At 43.2% G+C, this 20127-nt stretch overlaps 1 protein-coding gene across 2 annotated transcripts in view; it reads left to right on the forward strand.

Annotated features, from left to right (window-relative positions):
- The window catches only part of PSMB7 (proteasome 20S subunit beta 7), a 59098-nt gene that overhangs the window by 20342 nt on the left and 18629 nt on the right, over positions 1–20127 (forward strand). Inside the window, exons 6-7 of one of the 2 annotated variants that reach the window (XM_035015831.1) lie at positions 9708–9766; positions 12379–12492. In XM_035015831.1, the coding sequence (XP_034871722.1) occupies positions 9708–9766; positions 12379–12492 (173 nt within the window). The remainder of the gene's footprint in view (positions 1–9707; positions 9767–12378; positions 12493–20127) is intronic. The other variant, XM_035015832.1, reaches the window with a different exon arrangement.

Raw genomic sequence — 20127 nt, forward strand, 5'->3', positions numbered from 1 at the left:
TTTGTACTCTTAGAACGTAGTGTTCGATTTTGACTTGCTTATTAGACAGACTAAGTGGAAAGTCATTCTATGCATCAGAAGACTTCTCACTGTGGAGTTCATAGAGCGAGGGAGTCGCTGTCAGCCGTAACTACCGTGACTAGCTGTGTGACTCTGGGTAGGTTCCTTCGCTTGTCTGAACTTAATTTTTTTCAGTCTACAAAATGGAGATAATACCAGCTAGTCCACAGATGGATTCAGTGAGAAAAATCTATGTACCAGTGCTTTGCACATTTTTCTCAGTATGTAGGATTTCCTGTCGTTTGCACACAGGTCTGTGGACAAGATAAATCTTTCCTGATGATTAAGGCTGGGTATGTTTTATAAGTTATTAAACTCTGTGGTCCTTTGTCCTTGAGGGTTCTGAGGGGCATGAAAACTTGAGAAAGGCCCGCAAAGTGGAATAAACTGCAATTTGGGAAGTTACTTTGAAATGTGGACCAGAGCAAAGGCCTTTGAAAGACCTGTCAGTTCGGACTGCCTTGAGCTCCCACAGCAGGAGGGAGAAGTGTATGCCCTGTGCTCACGGTGCTGAATGTCGGGGTCCCAGGGGAGCCTAGTGACTGATGAAGAGAGGCCTATTTTAAGGTAATTCTCATCCCGTCTTACCGTCTAAGCATAGGGTTAGGTGACTCTTTTGTTGGAAGGAGAACACTTCTGTCCTCATACCTTGTGGAGTTTCTTAAAAATACATTAATAAAACTTTTACTTTTTAGGCCAGGATGCCCTGATTTGTTAGTCTTTGCTTAAGAATAAGTGTTTATAACCTGTCAGGTCGGTGAGACATTGCAGTTGCAATTATAGGAAAGACTCCAGGGCGCCTGGGTGGCTCAGTGGGGTAGGCATTTGAGGTTAGGCATCTGACTTCGGCTCAGGTTGTGATCCTCAGGGTTGTGGGATCGAGCCGGCAGGGAGTCTCCTTCTCCTTCTCCTGAAGCCCCTCCCCCCTCATGCTCTCTCTGTCTCTCTCTCTCAAATAAGTAAAATCTTTTTTTTTTTTTTAAAGATTTTATTTATTTATTTGACAGAGAGAGACACAGCGAGAGAGGGAACACAAGCAGGGGGAGTGGGAGAGGGAGAAGCAGGCCTCCCGCCTAGCAGGGAGCCCGATGTGGGGCTCGATCCCAGGACCCTGGGATTATGACCTGAGCCGAAGGCAGACGCTCAACGACTGAGCCACCCAGGCGCCCCTCAAATAAGTAAAATCTTTAAAAAATATAAGAAAAATCCCTGTTTTCTTCAAGTGGTGTTTTAGATTATTTGCTTTGGGCAAAATTAACTCCTTTTTGACTATATTTAGAAAAGGAACTGCATTTTTTTTGGAAATTAGTTTTTGAGTGCAAATGTCATTGGATGCTTTAAAATTCTGTTTCTAAGCGTATTAAATGGAATGATTTTTTTTTTTTATTCATTGGGAATAAAAGGCTCTTTGACATTGAGGTACATTTGCTGATGAAAAGGAAGCATTCTTCCCCCTCACGAGGGGTTTAAACGTAATAGTGCTTACTCAGGAGTGAAAACATCAAGTTAAACTGTTTATGCTGACAAAGGACAAATCTGGATTTCAGCAACCCATGCAAGATTGTCTGATTGCTTGGCCTGCCTCGCCTTGAAGCTTTTGGCCAGGACTTGTAATGAAATGCATGCGTACAATTAAACCATTTCAAGTCGGTGTCTGAGTCTTCCCCAAGCTACGAGAGGTGCTCCACTGCTCTTTAGTGGCTGAACGTGGTCCCCTGGCACCACCGTTGCTTTATATTCATAAATCAGCTCTTCACACATTGGCAGTGTTGGCCTCCGGAGCAGGCCCCAACACCAGGAGGCTAGTCCTCGTAGACAGGAACGGAGTGAAAAATGATCCCAATCCATGGGTCTCTGGAGAGCACCAAATTTTACCCACGATGAGTGGCCAGTTGACTAACAATGAGCACGTGTGAGTCAGCACTCGGTCAGGGAGAGCTGACACTGATGGATTCGACTATTCAGTGTGTTACTCTCTCATCGCTGCGTACAGCTCACACCTTGGCAGGCCCCAGTGGCAAACTGGTCCTTGGGTACTTCAGACGGACCTCTCCTTAGCAGAAGGAGCAGCTTTTTTCCCTGAAAAGACCTGGTTAAATTGGTTTGGGGAAAAGCAGTAGAAATCCATTTCCTGCTGCCGGTCAGAACTTTGTGACTTGGAGAAAAGAAATTTTGAAGCCCTGTGTTGCCATTAAAACTGCCAGCCCTGGAACTGGTTGAGAAGCTCCTGGAGGACAGGGCCTTTGTCTTAGAGTAATTACAATAGCTAGCTTTTATTGAGCGTTTACTGTGTGCCAGACATGCTGCTTTCCGCTTTCCGTGCGTCCTGTCCTGCAAGTTGCCCAGCCACCCAGTGAGTGTCATGGTCCCCGTTGTACCGGGGGTGGGGGTGGGGGGCTGAGGCTGGCGCAGCGGGCAGCTGTAGTACGGCTTCAGGCACACAGTCACCTTGTGCTCGAGGTGGTCGTGCCTCCTGGGGCGGCTTTCGGGGCTCGGAGCGCCTCCGGGGTATGCCAGAGGAAGGCCACGGATTGTGCCCCCGCCACACAGCAGTGTGCGCCCAGAGGCTACACTCATAAATTGGGCACACTTGGAAGGAATGAGTGGGAAGTTGCCCTTCTAAAGCCTGGAGCCACAAGGCCTAGATTTGACTCTTGGCTTCACTGCTTACTGACTGTACTGCCTTCCCTAGCTGAGCCTCCATTTCCTTGTCTGTAAAATGAAGAAATACGTACCTCACTTGAGTTCAGGGCCTGGGACCTGAAAGGCTCCCAATAAATGCTTTCTTTCCCCCTTTCCAGTCTGGGAGTTTGTGAGCAGAGACATTATTAGAAAAAGCAGATTTCTACCTGCTGGCTTTCAGTTCCTTCTAGGAGTTTGACTTAGAGCAGTGGGCTTTAGAAAATTATTTTAGTCTTTTATTGTTTCTTCAGCATGTCTAAAAACACACATTCTAGAATTGCTCAGTTTGATTTGGTACTTGAGTGAACACTATAAAAACATAGTTGATGTTTTTTTTTAAACTCTTCTGTCCTCAAGCCATATTAATGCAGTGTTTTTGAATATATGGAACAGGTAAAAGTGATATTTTAGATGGTAAAATTTTTTTGATACATTTCAGATTTTGTCCTGAGTTGGGTTGTTCTCTCCGAAAAAGTTAAGTTCAAACTGAACTACTAGTGCTGATAAGCTAACCAAGATCAGAAGTACCTTCAGGGGTTTTAGAAAATGGAGACTAATTTCAGTGTTCTTTTTTATTAAAAGATTTTTTTTGAATGTGGGACTATTTTAAAATAAATACTCAGAACAGATAGTTGAGTGGTATTGCTAACCAGTGAATGACATCTGTTTAATCATTTAGAACATTTAACTAAAATCCCAATCTCATTTGAATTTCCGAGCAAAACAACACAAATTAACCATACCCAGATGTGTGCTAATCATTCTCCTGAAATCTGAAGAAAAAGCAATTTAGAAAGCATGTTTTTTTTTTGTTTTTTTTTTTTGTGGTGGGGAGCTAAGAAAATATAGCTGTTTCCATGCTTGTTAATCTTGATTTCAAGCATTTGACTTTGCTACTTAAGAGGCAACACAGTGGAATGGAAGGAACATCAGACGCTTGAAATTCAGAATGATCTGGGTTCAGCCTCAGATTTGCTAATCATTGGTTATGTGATCTGGGTAAGTTCCTTACCTCCGAGACTGTCTCCCTTTTGTAAGATGGGACTTCTCGGACCTGCCATGTCTGAAGAGCAGACAAAACCAATGGGACTCTGCTTTGACATTTCTTTTTTTTAAGATTTTATTTATTTGACAGAGACACCGCGAGAGAGGAGGGAATGGGAGAGGGAGAAGCAGGCCTCCCGCCGAGCAGGGAGCCCGATGCGGGGCTCGATCCCAGGACCCTGGGATCATGACCTGAGCCCAAGGCAGATGCTTAACGACTGAGCCACCCAGGCGCCCCATACCCATTTATTTCTTTAAAATGACTCTCTAGCAGTGGAATTGCTGAGGGGAGATGTATACCTTTATGCTTTCTGATTGATGTTTCTAAATTACCGTTAGAAAAGTTCTATTCATTTTTGCTTCTACAAGTGTTGTTAGATAACCCTTTTCTTTTTTTAAAGATTTTATTTATTTATTTGACGGAGAGAGAGACAGCGAGAGAGGGAACACAAGCAGGGGGAATGGAAGAGGGAGAAGCAGGCTTCCCGCTGAGCAGGGAGTCTGATGCGGGGCTCGATCCCAGGACCCTGGGATCATGACCTGAGCCAAAGGGAGACGCTTAACGACTGAGCCACCCAGGCGCCCCAAGATTACCCTTTTCACTACATCTTTGTCAGCCCTGGGTATTATTTTTCTTAATCTTTTTTAATGTAAAAGGCAAAAAAAAAAAAGGTTATTTAATTTAAATTCATATTTCTTTGATTACGAGTGACCTTGAACAGCATTTCTAAATGTGTACAGGCTGGTGCCTTTTTTCCTTTTTTGTCAACTGCTGTGTCCTTTTTTCTCTTGCCAGATTGGCATATCTATGACTTTTTTTTTAGTTATTAATGTCCTACATGCTGCACATATTTTTCTGAGTTTCAGGGCTTATATTTTACATTGTTTACAGGAGTTGGTCTCCCCCCCCCCGCTTAAGCTTGTGGCCTGCTATTAATAAGAGCAGATACTTCATTTTAAAAGATTGGCTGGAGCTGTGGCCCCTCATGGCATTTTTGCCTGGGACCCCCTTCTCCTGGAGGTTAGCAGTGTGCACGGCCCCCACTGTCAACTTGAAGTGAGTCAGGCCCTGACAGTCAGAGATGGGGTGCAGACCTGCTTTCTGGGACCCCGCAGGGTATCTGTTGTGGGAGGAATTCTTTGAATGGCCACCAAACGGGGGCAGCCAGGCTGAGGCGGTGCCCAGCTGGTGGCCGCAGTGGGTCGGGGAGTGCGGGGCGGTTCCTGGCCCCCTTGGGTGGAAGAGGGCTGCGTTGTGTCTCCTTCCCCCGTCCCTGTCTCTCTGCACGGATCGGCTGGTGTGGGGTTTGGGAGTGCGGAGTGGTGGGGCGGGGAGGAGGTGGGCAGCCCCTAGGGAAGGACGGTGGGTGCGGGAGGTGAGCCAGCGGATAGCTAGGTAGCCACCACTGTGTCCTGCACCGTCATCTTTCTCAATGCTGGTCACTGATTGCACCTCGTTTTTCTGTTTCAAAGAGCTTTGTTCCGAAGCAACACTGGCTACTCAGCAAGTGTGGGTGGGCTGAAAAAGGCACACTTGGTGGAGGTTGCTAAGGAGCAGCTGCATGAAAACTACTGATGAGACGAGGTTGTGGTAGTAAAATGCAGGAACCCACGGAGGGCATTTTACTCCTGTGGTACCACAGAGGTTTGGACCGGACTAGGACTTATAATAGGACATGGTTTTGTGGGTTTAAAGCCTTTTTTTCTTTTTGAACATTGAACTTGCTGTACACTTGAGTTTGTCTTCTATTCATCCCAGTATGGTAAATTAGGCAATGAATGTTCTTTTCCACTTTATCAAGGCATTTACTGCTATCATCACGCCTTCAGGGCCAGCTCAGAGTTTTCCCCAGCTCCTTCATTTGGACAGTTGTCCTGAAATCAGCCCAGCTTAATTCAGCAGCTCCTATTTAGTGCTCACTGTGTGCCCGAGACTACAGATATGAAAGGATGGACATGTTGCAGAGAGGAGAGTGATAAACGTGTGGTGGGGGGGTTGGTCAGGGAAGGCTTGTGGGAAGAAGCTGGGGTTCGAAGGGTGGCTAGGAGTTCTGTGGACTGCCAAGGGAGCAAAGGGCATAGCCCGTGCCGAGGTGGGATTGGCTTGAAATGGTATAATTTAGGAAATTATTGTCAGTTTTATGTTGGTGGGGTGTGAAGTGTGAGGAGGGGGTCGAGGGAGACAGAGACCGGGTCATGGAAGGTCATGCATGTCTGCTCTGAACTATTGTGGCATGAGAGAGTGACTCTCCAGTCACACCTGAGGTAGGATTCCTGCCCTGCACTTCTTAGTTCTGTAATGCTAGACAAGAAGCTTTATCGCTTCAGTGGGATGAGTAAATGGCCTAAAATTATGTATGGCACGGAGTGGGTGCTCAACAAAACGCTTTGGTTTCTTCCTCCTTGGCTGCCTTCTCCTCCCTACCGTTAGATAAGCTTTTTGAGGGCAGGCCTCACACTCCTTCTTCCTAGAGCCCGTCCTGCATTTGTGGAAAGCATATTCCCTCTGACATCCATTTCCTTCCCCTGACATGCCTGCCATCTAAGCAGAGGCCCTCGTACACCGTCTCCTGGCTTTTCTGTTCATTTATTCCTTAATGGGAAACCAGGGACTGCTGACGAATTGTCGAAGGTGACTTTGTTTTTGGAATAGAGAATCAGGGTAAATGTTCCTTCAGAAGACTTTTTGCCTTGGTTTTGGGTTCGAAAGTGCCAGGTTGGTTTAAGTCAGTGCTGAAATCATGGAATGTCTCAGGGCATTATTTTGGCGTAAACATGGGATATAATATCTAAACATTTTGTAGGTCTCATGGCTGCTGTATTAGTGTGGCATTAGTCAGGTGGTTTACTGTATACGGTTTTAAATGGCACTGAAACAAAATCTAGGAAACCTCAGGGAAATCATTAAAGAATACTGGTCTCGTCAAGTTTACCTTCCTTGTTCCTTTTTAATGGCCAACTCCTGTTCCTTCCCCCAGTTGCACTGCCTTGAAATTATGTGAGGATTGGCATCTTGTTCTTTGGCCACTTTGGGCAATTGCAGTCATATTTGAAATTCTGATTTCAGTCTTAAAATAGACACACTTTCAGGGTTTCCTGGAAACCTGTTGACTTGAGTCAGTGCTTCTCCATCTCCTAGCACTTCCACCTATGTCTGAGAAGGGGGCGCCAGAGTCCTCCTTTCCTGAAAAGCTGGGAGCAGGAGCTAATTTGCAAGTGATTTAGAAATTGTTTTTAATGTCGAATTTCCCTTTCTTTTCAAGTTTATTTGGAGTCTGCTTATCTTTGATCTCAGGAGCAGCAGAATCAGGCAGTTTATGCTTTCCAGAAAACTTCTAACCCTGTGCACGTGCTGTATAGGTTGCAGTGTGTGTCCTGGGGGGTGGTGGGAAAGGGGAAGCAGCAATACAATGTAAATAAAGATTCCGGTGTCCTTTCTGTGTTTACCTGGTCTGCACCTTCCAGCTCTTTAAAAAAAAAAAAAAAAATCAGTCTCTGATAGTATGGGAAGCATCCCCACACTGGAGAGACACTTTTTGTTCCGAGAGTTTAGATTTAGTACATAATTTCCCCTTACAGAAATTTTGTCTGTAGCATTGTTTCTAAGCAGGAAAAAAAGATTTTTTTGATAAAGGAAGAATTATATTGGGAGGAAAATATTTTTCATTCCTTAAAATATCGAATGAAGCTAAGCAGACGGAAATATATGTGCCCAGGAAAAATAAGAATAAAATTAACTTATTTACAGTGAACTGCGAAAGAAAGGATGGCCCCAGAGAAAAAAACAGGGCTACTAATTTTTAAGGAAAAATGTCTTTTATGGTAAGTTTCGTTTTCTGTTTTAAAATAATTGATTACAGTTTTCCACAAAGTTGTTAGCTCTTAGGTTACCTACCTTCCCCTGTCTTTTTTTAATGTTTATTTCAGGCCTCTGTTTATTTCAGGCCACATTTACCCTTGGCTCCTCAGAGGGAGATTCTTGGACCAGATTGGATAAGGCAAGCCTGCTGTTGGGCGCTCTGCAGGAGCATTTTGTATCTAGAAGTATTTTTTTCCGAGCTTTCCTTATTTGCAATTTTCTTGTTTCTTCGCGACAGCTGTCCTTTGTTTTCCACATAGAACCAGCTCGTTTTTTACAAAGTCTGAGACTAGTTCTCACCTGTGCCTTAGAACAGAAACGGGTTACTTTTTCCTCTTGATCCCTGAATCTCAGAGTAAATATGTGACTCACGAAATATTGGTGGACTTTGACTCTGTTTTCACATTTTCAGGGACATGTTTATTAACGAAATTCAAAGGTTTGGCTGGCTTTGGTGAATTTGCTGTCGCTTATATGCTGGTTTTATTTGGGTGCACACTGGTTTTACAGCTGTTTAAGTTCAGTCTCCTTTCCAGAGAGTTTTAAATATCTCTTTAGATCCCCCCTCCCCTTTTTTTAAAAGAGAAAAAAATGGTAAGAGGGAAGAATGGGGTTGCCTTTTGCTCCCAAGCCTAAATGAATAGTCATTGCTTGTAATACCGGTCTACACTTGACGCTTCCTACTGCTTTAGATGTGATGTATCCGGTGCTGTGAAGGTAATGATCCTCATCCACAGCAATATTCCATAACAGGAGTATCTGTCACATTCATCGGGATTACCATGTTCATTGATTTGTGTCTGTAAATCTGCTGTTTCTACCCTTTAAATTTGATCTATAATTGGACCTCCTTAAATGGTTCAGATAAGGTAGTCTGTATTTTCTCAATGCAGCGTGGCTGTCAGCTTCTCCTTTTTCATTATACATTCAGCAGACTTGATAAAATCAGCAGGACACCTCATTTGAAACTGTTTAATCGCTGCCTTTTTCCTTTGCTAAAACCATTGAGGTGGTCAAGCGATGTACACAAATCATTTTAAATAGAAAATATGGTTTTCTCTGTGACCCAGCTAAATAGATAGTGTTATGCAAAACAAGTTAAAAAGTAATAAATGCCAAAAAAATCTTCTAATTGGAGTAAAAAATTGTGGGCAACTCTATCCTCTCTCCAAAAGTAGAGTATCCTGAAATATTGCCAGGACCCTGTAAAGACAAGATGATGGTTTTCCAGAGATTCTCTGGTTTCTGAACAAAGCAAGTTTAAATTTTCAAATAGTGCTGAGCTGCCTTTTACATCCATTCAAAGGGAACCCACACTTATTTGTAACGCCTTTGTATCCTACTTTTGTAGGGAGAAATCTGCTGTCTGTTAATATCTATGCAACATAACCTTTCAACCATTTGCTATTGTGGTAATAAATTTTTGTTTCTTTGTCATTTTGTCTACTCAGCTGTTACTCTTCAAAGTACGAACTAAAAATAATAGCTCCAAATAAATGCCACATAATAAAGTGTTTTACAGTTGAAGCTGGAATAACCTGGTGGCTGCAGCTTGCAGTCCTATTACCATTGCTGGGGCTGTAGTTTCTTCCCTGAGTGTCAAGGTGACTCTGCCAGGGCCAGCTCATTAAAACAATCTATCCTTTCTAACTGGCGTGGTATTTAGCGCTGTGCCCAGCAGCCTGCCAAGGCCCAGTTGTGGAGCACAAGACTCCCGGCATAGCATGTATGAAATTATGTGGCATTCACTTTTTGAAAAAGTACTAATTCTCCGTAACCTCATTTTCCTGCTTCAGCATTTTATTGTGAATAATTTACAGTTACTCCTGTCAGTAGTGAACGTAGGGCCAGTTGCAGGCTTACCCGAGACAGTGGTAAGTGTGACTTCAGGCTTTTGAGGAGCATTGTTTACCTGGTTTATGTGGCCCCATAGGATTAATATTTACACTGTGCTCGAGTGGGACACTGGGCGTGTTTTGCTGTTTTTACTGCCCCGAAGTCAACTTGAGAGGGAGAAGCTGGGAGTCGATAAATACACTAAAGATGCATCTTTTTCTTTCAGGTTCTGGCTCCTTGGCAGCAATGGCTGTGTTTGAAGATAAGTTTAGGCCAGATATGGAGGTATGTAAGTCCCTGCAGTTTTATTCCCTGTCACATGTTTTTCCAGCTCTGTGTCGGACATTTACAAATGGATTGCCGATTCCTCCAAAGCTTACGCAGCACTGTTGTTCGTTGGCATGCTCTTTGGCACACGTAACCGCGTTTGCCGAGAAGACCGGTTGGTTGGGGAGCTTCATTCATGCTGTGCCCTCCCCCAGGCTTGGGGGGCCAGCACTGCTCGGCTTTTTGTTCTGGCCTTTGGGCTGTCTGGGGATCTTCTTGGCCGTAGACGCTGCTTCAACGTGGAATGTTTCCTTGGGCACGCAGCTTTCTGTGTCACGGTATCTCAGAACGACGATCCTCATCCTCAGTGTTTTCTCACTGAGAATAGAGGAACTGTGTATGTCTTGCATGTCACACAGACCTGGTCTGAAAATGGGGCAGCTTAAAAGGCCCCTGTAGATTGTTCTGCGTCTGGAAGAAGATGGGGACAAGAGCGTATGTATGTGTAGTGGACTGTTCTCAGAGGGTGACGGATCTAGTGTCTCAAATATATTTGTAAGAGATCCTTTATTATATTTTCTTTGGTGGTGGGGGGGTGGTACCTTCTGAATGGCCTTCCACCTGTCTGCTTTAGTGGTAGATGTACCCCCCATTAAGCAACCTCCCCACCCCCCAGATCTCCAGGAACAAACCCACAGGTCTTCCATTGTCACTTCCGAAGGAGCGTTCAATATGCTCAGGTACTTCATGGTGCCACATTATTCCTCTGCTGTGCTTTATCCCTGCTGCTCAGCCAGCTTGTGGGCACAGAGGTCCTGAAGTCAGCCTTCATTATCTGCTCTTGGTTTTTTGATAGCTGTTAATTTTGTGATGGTGCGTAGCAACTTGTTTTCAACAATCAGTAGGCTGTTTATGAGTGGTTTACCCTACTCTTTAATATGTAGGCATCTGCTGTTTCTGCCTTTGCAGTATTGTTTTGTTTAGATACCAGAGGATGTCTCTGGGAATTACTTTTTGACAGTGCTTTATGTGTAATCATCTTTGGAGGAGATTGCATATTTAAACATTTTTGTTCTTCCACCAGCTCATTGTCTTCAGAGCACCAGCTGTCGTTGGAACTCTGAACTCTCTCTGCCCTTTAGGTTTGGACCAAGTGCCCTGAGAGCCAGAGGATGTAGGGTTGTGGATGCTGCCCAACCAGGACAGGGGTCTCTTGCCAGAAGCCTCTCTGCCCTTGGTACATGAGGTTAGCACACATAAGTGACTTGGTCACTGATGGCTAGATTGCTCTCCTTTCTTGGACATCTGCCAGAATTAAAACCTATGACTAAATAAAGATAGGATTTAGCTAGGTGTTTTGTAGTAAAAATAATAGTGTCTTGCTCCAATTAAGAATAGTAAACAGGTCCAAGTATCAACTATAAATGAGATTAGGATTCTGTTCTCATTTCTCAATGTGAAAATTTATTCCCATATCAGCATTATTTTCTATTTGGGGTTCTTAAGCACAGAGAAAAAATAAGATGTACTAGGTCACTTAAAAAGAAAAAGAAAAAAAGGTCTCCCAGTCTTCAGACTAAAGGAGAGAAGTTCCCGAGGCTTCACGAATCCATTAGAACTAACGAAGGTATGGGGAGAAAGACTGACGATTTTTGTTTAGAAAATCGCCTCAGTAATGTCAGGCCCTCCTTTAAACTACATTAATCTTTTCAAATTTTCTTGAAAGCTTTGTCTATTTCCAATTGATTGGAACCTCCATATGTTAGAGAAAAATGAGAATTGCAGAAAAAGTTGAAAGCATGAGGTATATTAAAAGTGACTTAACACTCTGCTAAAGTAATTTTACATTATTCAGAGTTTAGATTTGAAGTGATTCAAAGGCCATGAATTTAATATTGATGTGATTCGAGGGAGTAAAGGGAAATGTGATCATCCCTTCAATAAAATTTGTGGTATCCTCAGTCTGAAGAATGTGTTCCTTAGATCAATTTTAAATGCAACTCAGACCGCTTGATGTTCTGTATCAGCTGTGAGACCTTGAAATAGCCTGGCCAGATTCCCATTTCAGATTGATTAATTAATTTTACAATTTCACGTGACTGGTTTTGGTCACGGAAGTTGAAACTTGACGCAGACAGTGAACAAAATCACTCTCATAAAGAAGGTAGTACCTGCTTCTTCGGTGAAGTGACTTTAAATGTAAACGGAAGGCAAATAATAGTATAACACCTGTCAGGAGATAATACTTAAAAAATCTAAAGGGTTGTTGATAGACACCAAAAGAATTTATTGTAAAGACCAGGCCGCTAACTACTGGCCACCTTGCTTTTTTGGGGAGAATTGATGAAACGATGCACTTTCAATGGGAGGCTGAGACTGGCCGGCGAAGTTGAGAGGATGAGTTTTAATGACTTCTTTGTTGTGAAAAAGAATCTGGCAAGGTGTCATTTCTGGCTCTGCATCTGCATAGAACTTGTGGAGACATTTTGGTTTCAGATTTCCCAACTTTATTTTCCTTCTTTCCAGGAAGGCTTTCTGTCTTTCTGTGACAAGAAGCCCTCCATGAATTTTCTTTCTCGCCTCTTTTGAGCCTGCAGGTTGGATGGCTAAATCTGCTTATTTCCTTCCAGTATGAGAAAGCATTCTGGACATGTCTCACACAGGAACCCAGGAGAGCACTCTGCCTCTTACATCTTACGCGGATTGCCAGGACAGTAGCTTCTGCATACTTCACAGAGAACTGCGTAAGAAAGGGGCAGTTCCAGGCTATCATAATTACATATTCTTTGCCAAACAGTGATTTTTAGTCCAGACTCATTAAATAAACTCTTGGCTTTATTGTTAAAACAAATCAATTAGAGTTAGCTCATAGTACACCCCCCTTTTCTTTCCTTCCTTTCTTCCTGCCTGCCTGCCTGCCTTCCTGCCTGCCTCCCTCCCACAAACCTGTGCCTTGGAAGTGCTGCTCCTAGACTGCAGTATTTATGGAATGAAAGTCCCTGTCTCCTTAAAAACCTTTACTGTGTTCTCATTATCTTCATAGTCCAGTATGGTAGCCAGCAACCACTTGTAGCTCTTGAGCATTTGAAATGTGTCTGGTCTGACTTGAGAGTGCTGTAAGTAGAAAATGCACACCAGATTTTAAAGACTTAGTGCAAAAAATTTTAAAAATATATTTCATTGGGGCACTTGGGTGGCATAGTCGGTTAAGTGTCCAATTCTTGGTTTTGGCTCAGGTCATGATTTTAGGATTGTGAGATTGAGCCCTGCATTGGGCTCTGTGCTCAGTGGGGAGTCTGCTTGGGATTCTCTCTCCTTCTCCCTTTGCCCCTCCCCACCATGGGCACGCATGCATGCATGCTCTCTTTCTCTTTAAAACAAATAAATCTTTAGAAAATATGTATATATTTCATTAATGTATGTATTCATTGCATATTGAAATAGTACTACTTTAAGTGTATGGGGTTAAATAACAAATTATTAAAATTTAATTTCACTTGTATTTATTTATTTTTAAGATTTTACTTATTCACTTGTGAGAGAGCTTGCGTGAGCACGAGTAGGGGGAGGGGCAGAGGGAGAGGAGAGAGAGAGAATCTCTTGCAGACTCCGCACTGAGCGTGGTGCCTGACGTGGGACTTGATCTCACAACCTGAGCTGAAACCAAGAGGCGGGCACTTAAGTTGACTGAGCCAGCCAGGCACCCCTATTTTTACTTTTTCAAATGTAGCTACTAGGAAATTTAAAACTGTGTATGTGGTTCACATATTTCTACTGGACAGGCTAGGATAGTATTGTTTCTTGAACTTGTCATTTGCATATCACATTTAAGGTTTCTGCCATATCCAGGTGACACCTGTACTATTATTTTTCTTGAGAAATTTTAAAAAAATTAATTCACTATTTTATAAATTGAGATAGCACTTACATGTAATAAAATGCACGGATCTTAACTCTACAGTTAGATAGATCTTGGCATTTGTAATTCTTTTGTCAGTTCCCTTTCTCTTCTTCCCTACAATCACTTCAGTTCACCTTTTTAAGTTAAATTCAGTTTTTAAATACAGTTTAGATCTATGAAATCCTGGGTTTGGTGCGTTGTTGTTGTTTTTTTTCCCTGAGACAAATGAAAGTGAGTGCACACTATAAATATAAATAAAAAATGTATTCATGTATCACCCATCTTGTGCAAGCCCAGGGGTATGAGTATTAGACTTTGGGAAACCTAGGGCTACATCGCACTCCCCCACAGCCCTTCTTGCCAGCTTGCTCTTATTGGATACAGGGTGTACTTGCTTGGCATTGAATCCTCACTGCCCGTGTCGGCCGGCAATGCCCTCAGTTGCTTCTTCATTTATTTGTGTCCTTGTCCTCCATTGTACACACGTGTCCCATTGTTTTATGGCTGTTTTGGGGGGCATCTCCCTCACTTGCCCTTGATAGAGGGAGACCCTTGTGGGCAGAGGCCATGAAATCATCTCTGTTTTTCAGCTCATGTTCAGTATGTGTTTGTTGAGCTGAGACAGGATAACCCTGCGCTCTATAAAGCAAAATCTGAGTCATCAAAAACCACCTGGGAAATGGAGGGGACTTTCTCTTCTTCCGATGTGGAAAGTGCTGAACGTTTTTCTGAGATAACAGAGGAAGATAATTACTACACTTCTCAAGTAATATACCGCATTGGGTCAGAGTCAACAGAGCAAACACCCCATTAAGTACACAGGCAACACAAAGATGGAGCAAAGGGCAAATGCTCATTGGGAAATTATAGGCCAAAAAGCCGAACAGTGAAACCCAGCTGGGATTCATGAATGGCTAAGACAGGCCTCTGCTGTTTCAGGTTATCTGAGCCAATGACTTGCCTCAGGTAAAAGCCCTGGTTCAGGGTTGCAGAGAAACTGCCCGCTAACCATGTGAGTTTAAGAGACCTTACAGTCTTTACGAATCCTCACCCGGTTGTGACCTGGCACTGCTTCAGTGGTCTTGGAATTTTCATTTTGTTGTTTCTCTCCTTACTGTTAGCCTGGAAGTCCTCCTAGGGCAGGAACTATGCTGCCGCCGCCTCCTCTTTCCTTACCCCTAGCAGGCTAACTGTTTGGATAAAAAGGTGTCAAAAGCAACTTTACTTAGTCGTTCCCAGATTAACCCTCCTTTGTTACAGTCTGATAACTTCACCTTTACTGTTGATGATACTCAGCTGTGATAGAAATGAAGGCATAAAAAATTGTATTACTTCTGATAAATCTCCCGCTTTATTTTTATCAGCAAAGTTGCTTATTTGCTATGTGTTAGAAGAGTGTATTTTGAAATGTGTGAGTTGACCTAATGGCAAGGGGTCAGTTATATTAGAGGGTTTGTTTGTTTGTTTTTTTTTTTGTGATGCTGGATTGCACAGAGCCATTGCCCCAGATTTTTTTTTTCCTATTGTTAAAGCTGGTATAAGAATTAAGCCCCTGATCCTGGTTATTACCTACAGGCTAGCTAGACAGGAAACTAGTGTAACCACAGTGTGGCCTTTTGAGGCCATTTTCCAGTTAAGTATAAGGAATTTGACCAAAATACCTGGAAATATGAGGGTATCTTGAAAATTGCTAAAATTGCTCACATAAAAACAGATTTGATTTTAGGGCAGGGAGGGAATTAAGGCAATCCACCAGATAACTTAGTTTAGTCTTGCTTCCATCCCGTTCCTTTGTAAGAAGGAATGTTTTCATTTGGCCCAGTGAGAAATTTAAACTCTCGAAGATTATAATTCATTAAAACGGGTAGAAGATTAATATTTTGTCTGTCAAGATCAATACTGTCCCCTCTTTGCACTAATTGTCAGAATAGCGTGCGAGGGCCGCTGAAGGGTAGTGGTGTGCGGCAGAACCCTCACATCACAGGGAAACGATTCAAAGGCAAACTGTCCTGCACCCTCTGGTATCGACTTGCAAATTAGCATCTGGAATCTAATTAAACAAGCTTAATGAAAGTAGCAGCTGAATGCTGCTGGAAAAGACAATCCGCTTTTTTCCCCCTCTCTGATACATATTCTTTACTATTGAAGTTGGTCACCAAACACATCGTGTGAGCACAGTTAAAAAAAATTAGCATTTATTTGAAGAATAGAAACTGTTTTTCATTCTGTTATGCATTTGGCATGCTCTGGCGTCCCCTGAGAGCCATGCCACAGCGGATAGTGCACAATATTTAGAAATCCGTGACAGGCAATAATAGCGACTTGAAAAATTCTTTTGCTAGAATCTCAAGTTGAGAGCTGCCAAAAGCGGAGAGGATCAGATCTGCAGTGGCAGCTGCTGTGCCCTACAGTTAGAATTCTAGACTTTGAAGATGCTCAACTTAGAGAAATGAAGACTGCAGGCTTAGCCAGTTTTTGCAGGTTTCTAGAGCTCTGGCTCCCTGCCTTTTGAAGATGAGTTGCCGAAGCTTCTCCCACTGCCTGAGGCGTGCTAACACCAGCAGGGTCTTTTTTTTTCTCCTAGTCTTAGTGTGTCTTCAGTTGTAAGTCGCACATGCTTAGTCAGTGCCAACTGTGATGGTCCTTTCTCTGGTCACAATGCCGAGGGATGAGCTCTTACCCTCTACCCTTCAGAGAGAAGCCACGAAGATAGATGGTGACGTATACAAGTGCCACTTCAGCCGGCTGATTTATGGAGTCCTATTTCATCGCTCGGCAAGTGCTGGCCTCTAGAGAAGCCCTTATAGATTGCTAAAGATGTGAGCAGCTCTCGCCCTAAAGGCTTGTGGTTACCTCACAGACGTGATGCCAAACACCTAGCTACCGAAGAAACAGAATTAATCTGTCATCGCAGGCAGCTATAGATCCACTTTAAGTAATGAAAGAATTCATACCAATATGGTGTCCTGACAGCAGATCTTAGAAGTAACTGTAGTGGGGGTTTTTTTTGTTTTTAAGTCTGGTGCAAGACACTGACGTTACAGATTCATTTGTGCTTTGCGAGACGGACCGTAGTGTAAGAGAGCTGCATTATTTTGATTAAAAGGAAGAATTTGTTCAGCTTGGCACGGAGACTGGTCCCGAAGGAAAATACAGAGCATGGGTTCAGTGTGGTCAGGTGGAAAGGGGAATGGGAGCTTAGGAGCTAGAGGATCGGGCTGTGAGTCTGGTTCCACTGTCCTCGTGGCATGACTCGGGGCGAGCCACGGCCCAAGACTGTTTGTCTAGAAGATGGGGATCCAGAGACCTGCCTGGAGGTTGCTGTCAGGATTAGATGTGGTCTGTAAAACACCTTAATGGTGGCTCACACAACATTGGCTCTAAAATATGGCAGCTGCATCTGTTTTTCAGTTCATCAGTAGCAGGATACAAACATCCCATAGCAACGACTAATACGACCATTTGTACCTGCATCAGGCTTGGCGATTATAGCATCATACAGATAGGACTCTTCTTTTCCATCCGAAAGCTTAAAATCCGAGACAGACTTATGGAGAGGCCATAATGACAGCAGAGGAAGCCTGTTTGACACATACCAGAGGCCATGGAAGTATTTGCCTTTTTGCTGGGATGGGGGAGGAGCTATTGAAGGTACAGTAACCGTGGCAGCCAGTGCTTGTTGGGTCCTGGTGCGCTGCGCCGGACCCTCTAGCTTCCTCGGCGTCCTCTCCTTTACTCTTCAGTAACTGCGTGGGGCCTGTACTTTGTTAGCCCCGCTTTGTGGAGAAGAGCAGGAGGCCGTGGGGAGGTCAGATAGGCACCTTGCCCCAGGTCACACAGCTTGCCAGCGACGGAGGCACTGTTTGCCTCCTGCTCGGCCTGGCTTGAGGGCCCTCCAGCGTGATCCATCACTGTGCCACTCTGCCTCTTTGCTGGGCTTCCAGGTCTCTGACAACAGAGGGGGCGAGACCTCTTATTCCGGGTGAGCTGAGGTCTGGGCTGTCTGGGCTGTTCCTTTTGTCCGATGAGGTCTCGCGTAGACGGCCGGAAGCCAAACAAACGTCAGCGCAGGTGCACATACCTCGTCGGTGAGCCCGGGAATAGAAAGACACAAGAAGTTAGAAATACACAGAGATACTGGGAGATCGAAAAAAGTCACTCGGCTATGAAAAATATTGTTTTCTTCTCTTTGAATTCATCAGACCTTTTCCTTTGAACCCTCCTTCACCCCAAATACCTTTTGACTGGTTTTCCCCCCCAGTTTTCAGATATTCACAAGAGAGCTGTTTTCTCTATATAGCTAATGTTCAGATGGCATAGACCGCTTCAAATTTAGTAATGAGACCAAGAACTCCTTAAATATTGGTGAATGGCATTTGTCCATTTGAGGCAAATCATGAATAACTTGAACAAAAATAAAAAAAAATAAGCAAGACTATCATATTTGAATAATGAGGTGCTCTTTTTTTTTCCCCCCAACTGCCAAAACTTTTTAATCTTCGTCAACAATGGTTCTGTCCTCCGTCTTATTTAGGTTGCATCTGTGTGACTCTGAGCTCAGGAGTCCTGACAAGCGGCATATGAATTCTGTATTCATTAGTGATCTTGATCCAAATGCCTCTGTCCCTGCCACGGGGGCTCAGGTGTGGAAGCTGCTGGCTAATCCCACCAGCTGACATTCAGAGGTTTAATGACTCCATAGGAAGGTGACCACTCGCTGGGAGGGTTGCTGGCGAAACCCACACAACAGACAATGGAGATCAAGGAGGACTATCAATGTTGAGCCGAAGCACCTTCCTGTGTGACTTGAACCCTGTTGGCATCAAATGGAGTTTTAAGTAAATGCAAAAAAAACCCCAACAAAACACAACAAACAAAAAAACCCTGACCTTCGATAGCTCTCATAAACAATGGTTTTTCTGTCTGTATTGATACTGATGGTGTTTAAGGCTGTTTTTCTTGTTGCACTTTAATGGGTGTCAGCTTAATGAGCTGAACTTGACACACTTTTCCTAATTTTTAGATTTTAAGGTTATGTTTGTCTGGTTGCTACATCTGTTTAGGTATCTTTGTATGTCTGGGAAAAAATACATAGAGCTAAAATTCTTTCTTATTAAATGGTTTTTTGAGGATCTGTGCTGACATTTGTGCTTATTGTGATCTCTAGCTTTGAAAAAATACTGTTAGAGGGCGCCTGGGTGGCTCAGTTGGTTAAGCGACTGCCTTTGGCCCAGGATCGAGTCCCGCATCGGGCTCCCTCCTTGGCAGGGAGTCTGCTTCTCCCTCTGACCCTCCCCCCTCTCATGCTCTCTCTCTCATTCTCTCTCAAATAAATAAATAAAATCTTAAAAAAAAAAAAGAAAAAGAAAAAATACTATTAGAAAGTGAGTTCTTTGACTTGTGACATGTCATAGGATGTTTTGATTCGTCTAGTGTAAAATTTTAATGTTGGTTGCCTTTTTTAAAATAGCTTCATCAAGATATAATTTATATCTGTACAACTCAGCTACTCTAAGTGTACAGCTCAGTGGTTTTTAGTATATTCTCAGAGTTGCACAACTATCACCACAGTTAATTTTAGGACATTCTCATCACCCTCAGAAGAAACCCCGTACTCATTAGTAGTCACTCCCCATCTACCTTCAGCCTTCCTAGCCCTGGGCAACAGCTAGTCTCCCTTTGTCTCCATAGACTTGCCTTTTCTGGACATTTCATGTAATAGGAATCATAGCAGTATGTGGTCTTTGGTGACTACTCCTTTAACGTATAATATTTTCATAATATTTCATCCATGTTGTAACTTCATTCCTTTTTATGGTTTAATAATATTCCATTGTGTGGACATACCACCTTTTATTTACCCATTCATTAGTTGATGGACATTTGGATTGTTTCCGTTATTTTGAATAATGATGCTGTGAACATTTGTGTACAAGTTTTTGTGTGGACATGCATTGTCATTTCTCTTGTCAGTCCCTTGGAGTGGGGTTGCTGGGTCATATGGTAACTCTGTATTTCACCTTTTGAGGGTCTGGTTTCCGAAGTGACCGGGTCACTAGATGTGCGTTAGATGTAGTTAAGTTGTGTCTTTATTGTTGGATCAAAAAAATGTATTACTTTTCCTCAATAATTTTCTCTCTGGTTGTATTTAAAGTAGTAGGTTTGTTTTTTTTTTAAGATTTTATTTGTTTGCTTATTTGAGAGAGAGAGAGAGAGCAAGCGTGAACCGGGGGAAGAGCAGAGGGAGAGGGACAAGCAGACACTGTGCTCAGCTCGATCCCATGACCCTGAGATCATGACCTGAGCTGAAATCAAGAATCGGACACTTAACTGACTGAGCCACCCATGCGCCCCAGCATTAGTTTTTTTTTTTTTTTTTTTTTAAGAGATGTCAGAACCCAAAATTATAATCCCGGGGGCCCAGTGTAGGATTTTTCTTAAGTAGTGATTTCCAGTGGTGTTAAACAGTTAATTTTAG

The sequence above is a fragment of the Mirounga leonina genome, unplaced genomic scaffold (genome assembly GCF_011800145.1).
Source record: "Mirounga leonina isolate KUSES-001 unplaced genomic scaffold, KU_Mleo_1.0 Mir_170, whole genome shotgun sequence".
Taxonomy (NCBI): domain Eukaryota; kingdom Metazoa; phylum Chordata; class Mammalia; order Carnivora; family Phocidae; genus Mirounga; species Mirounga leonina.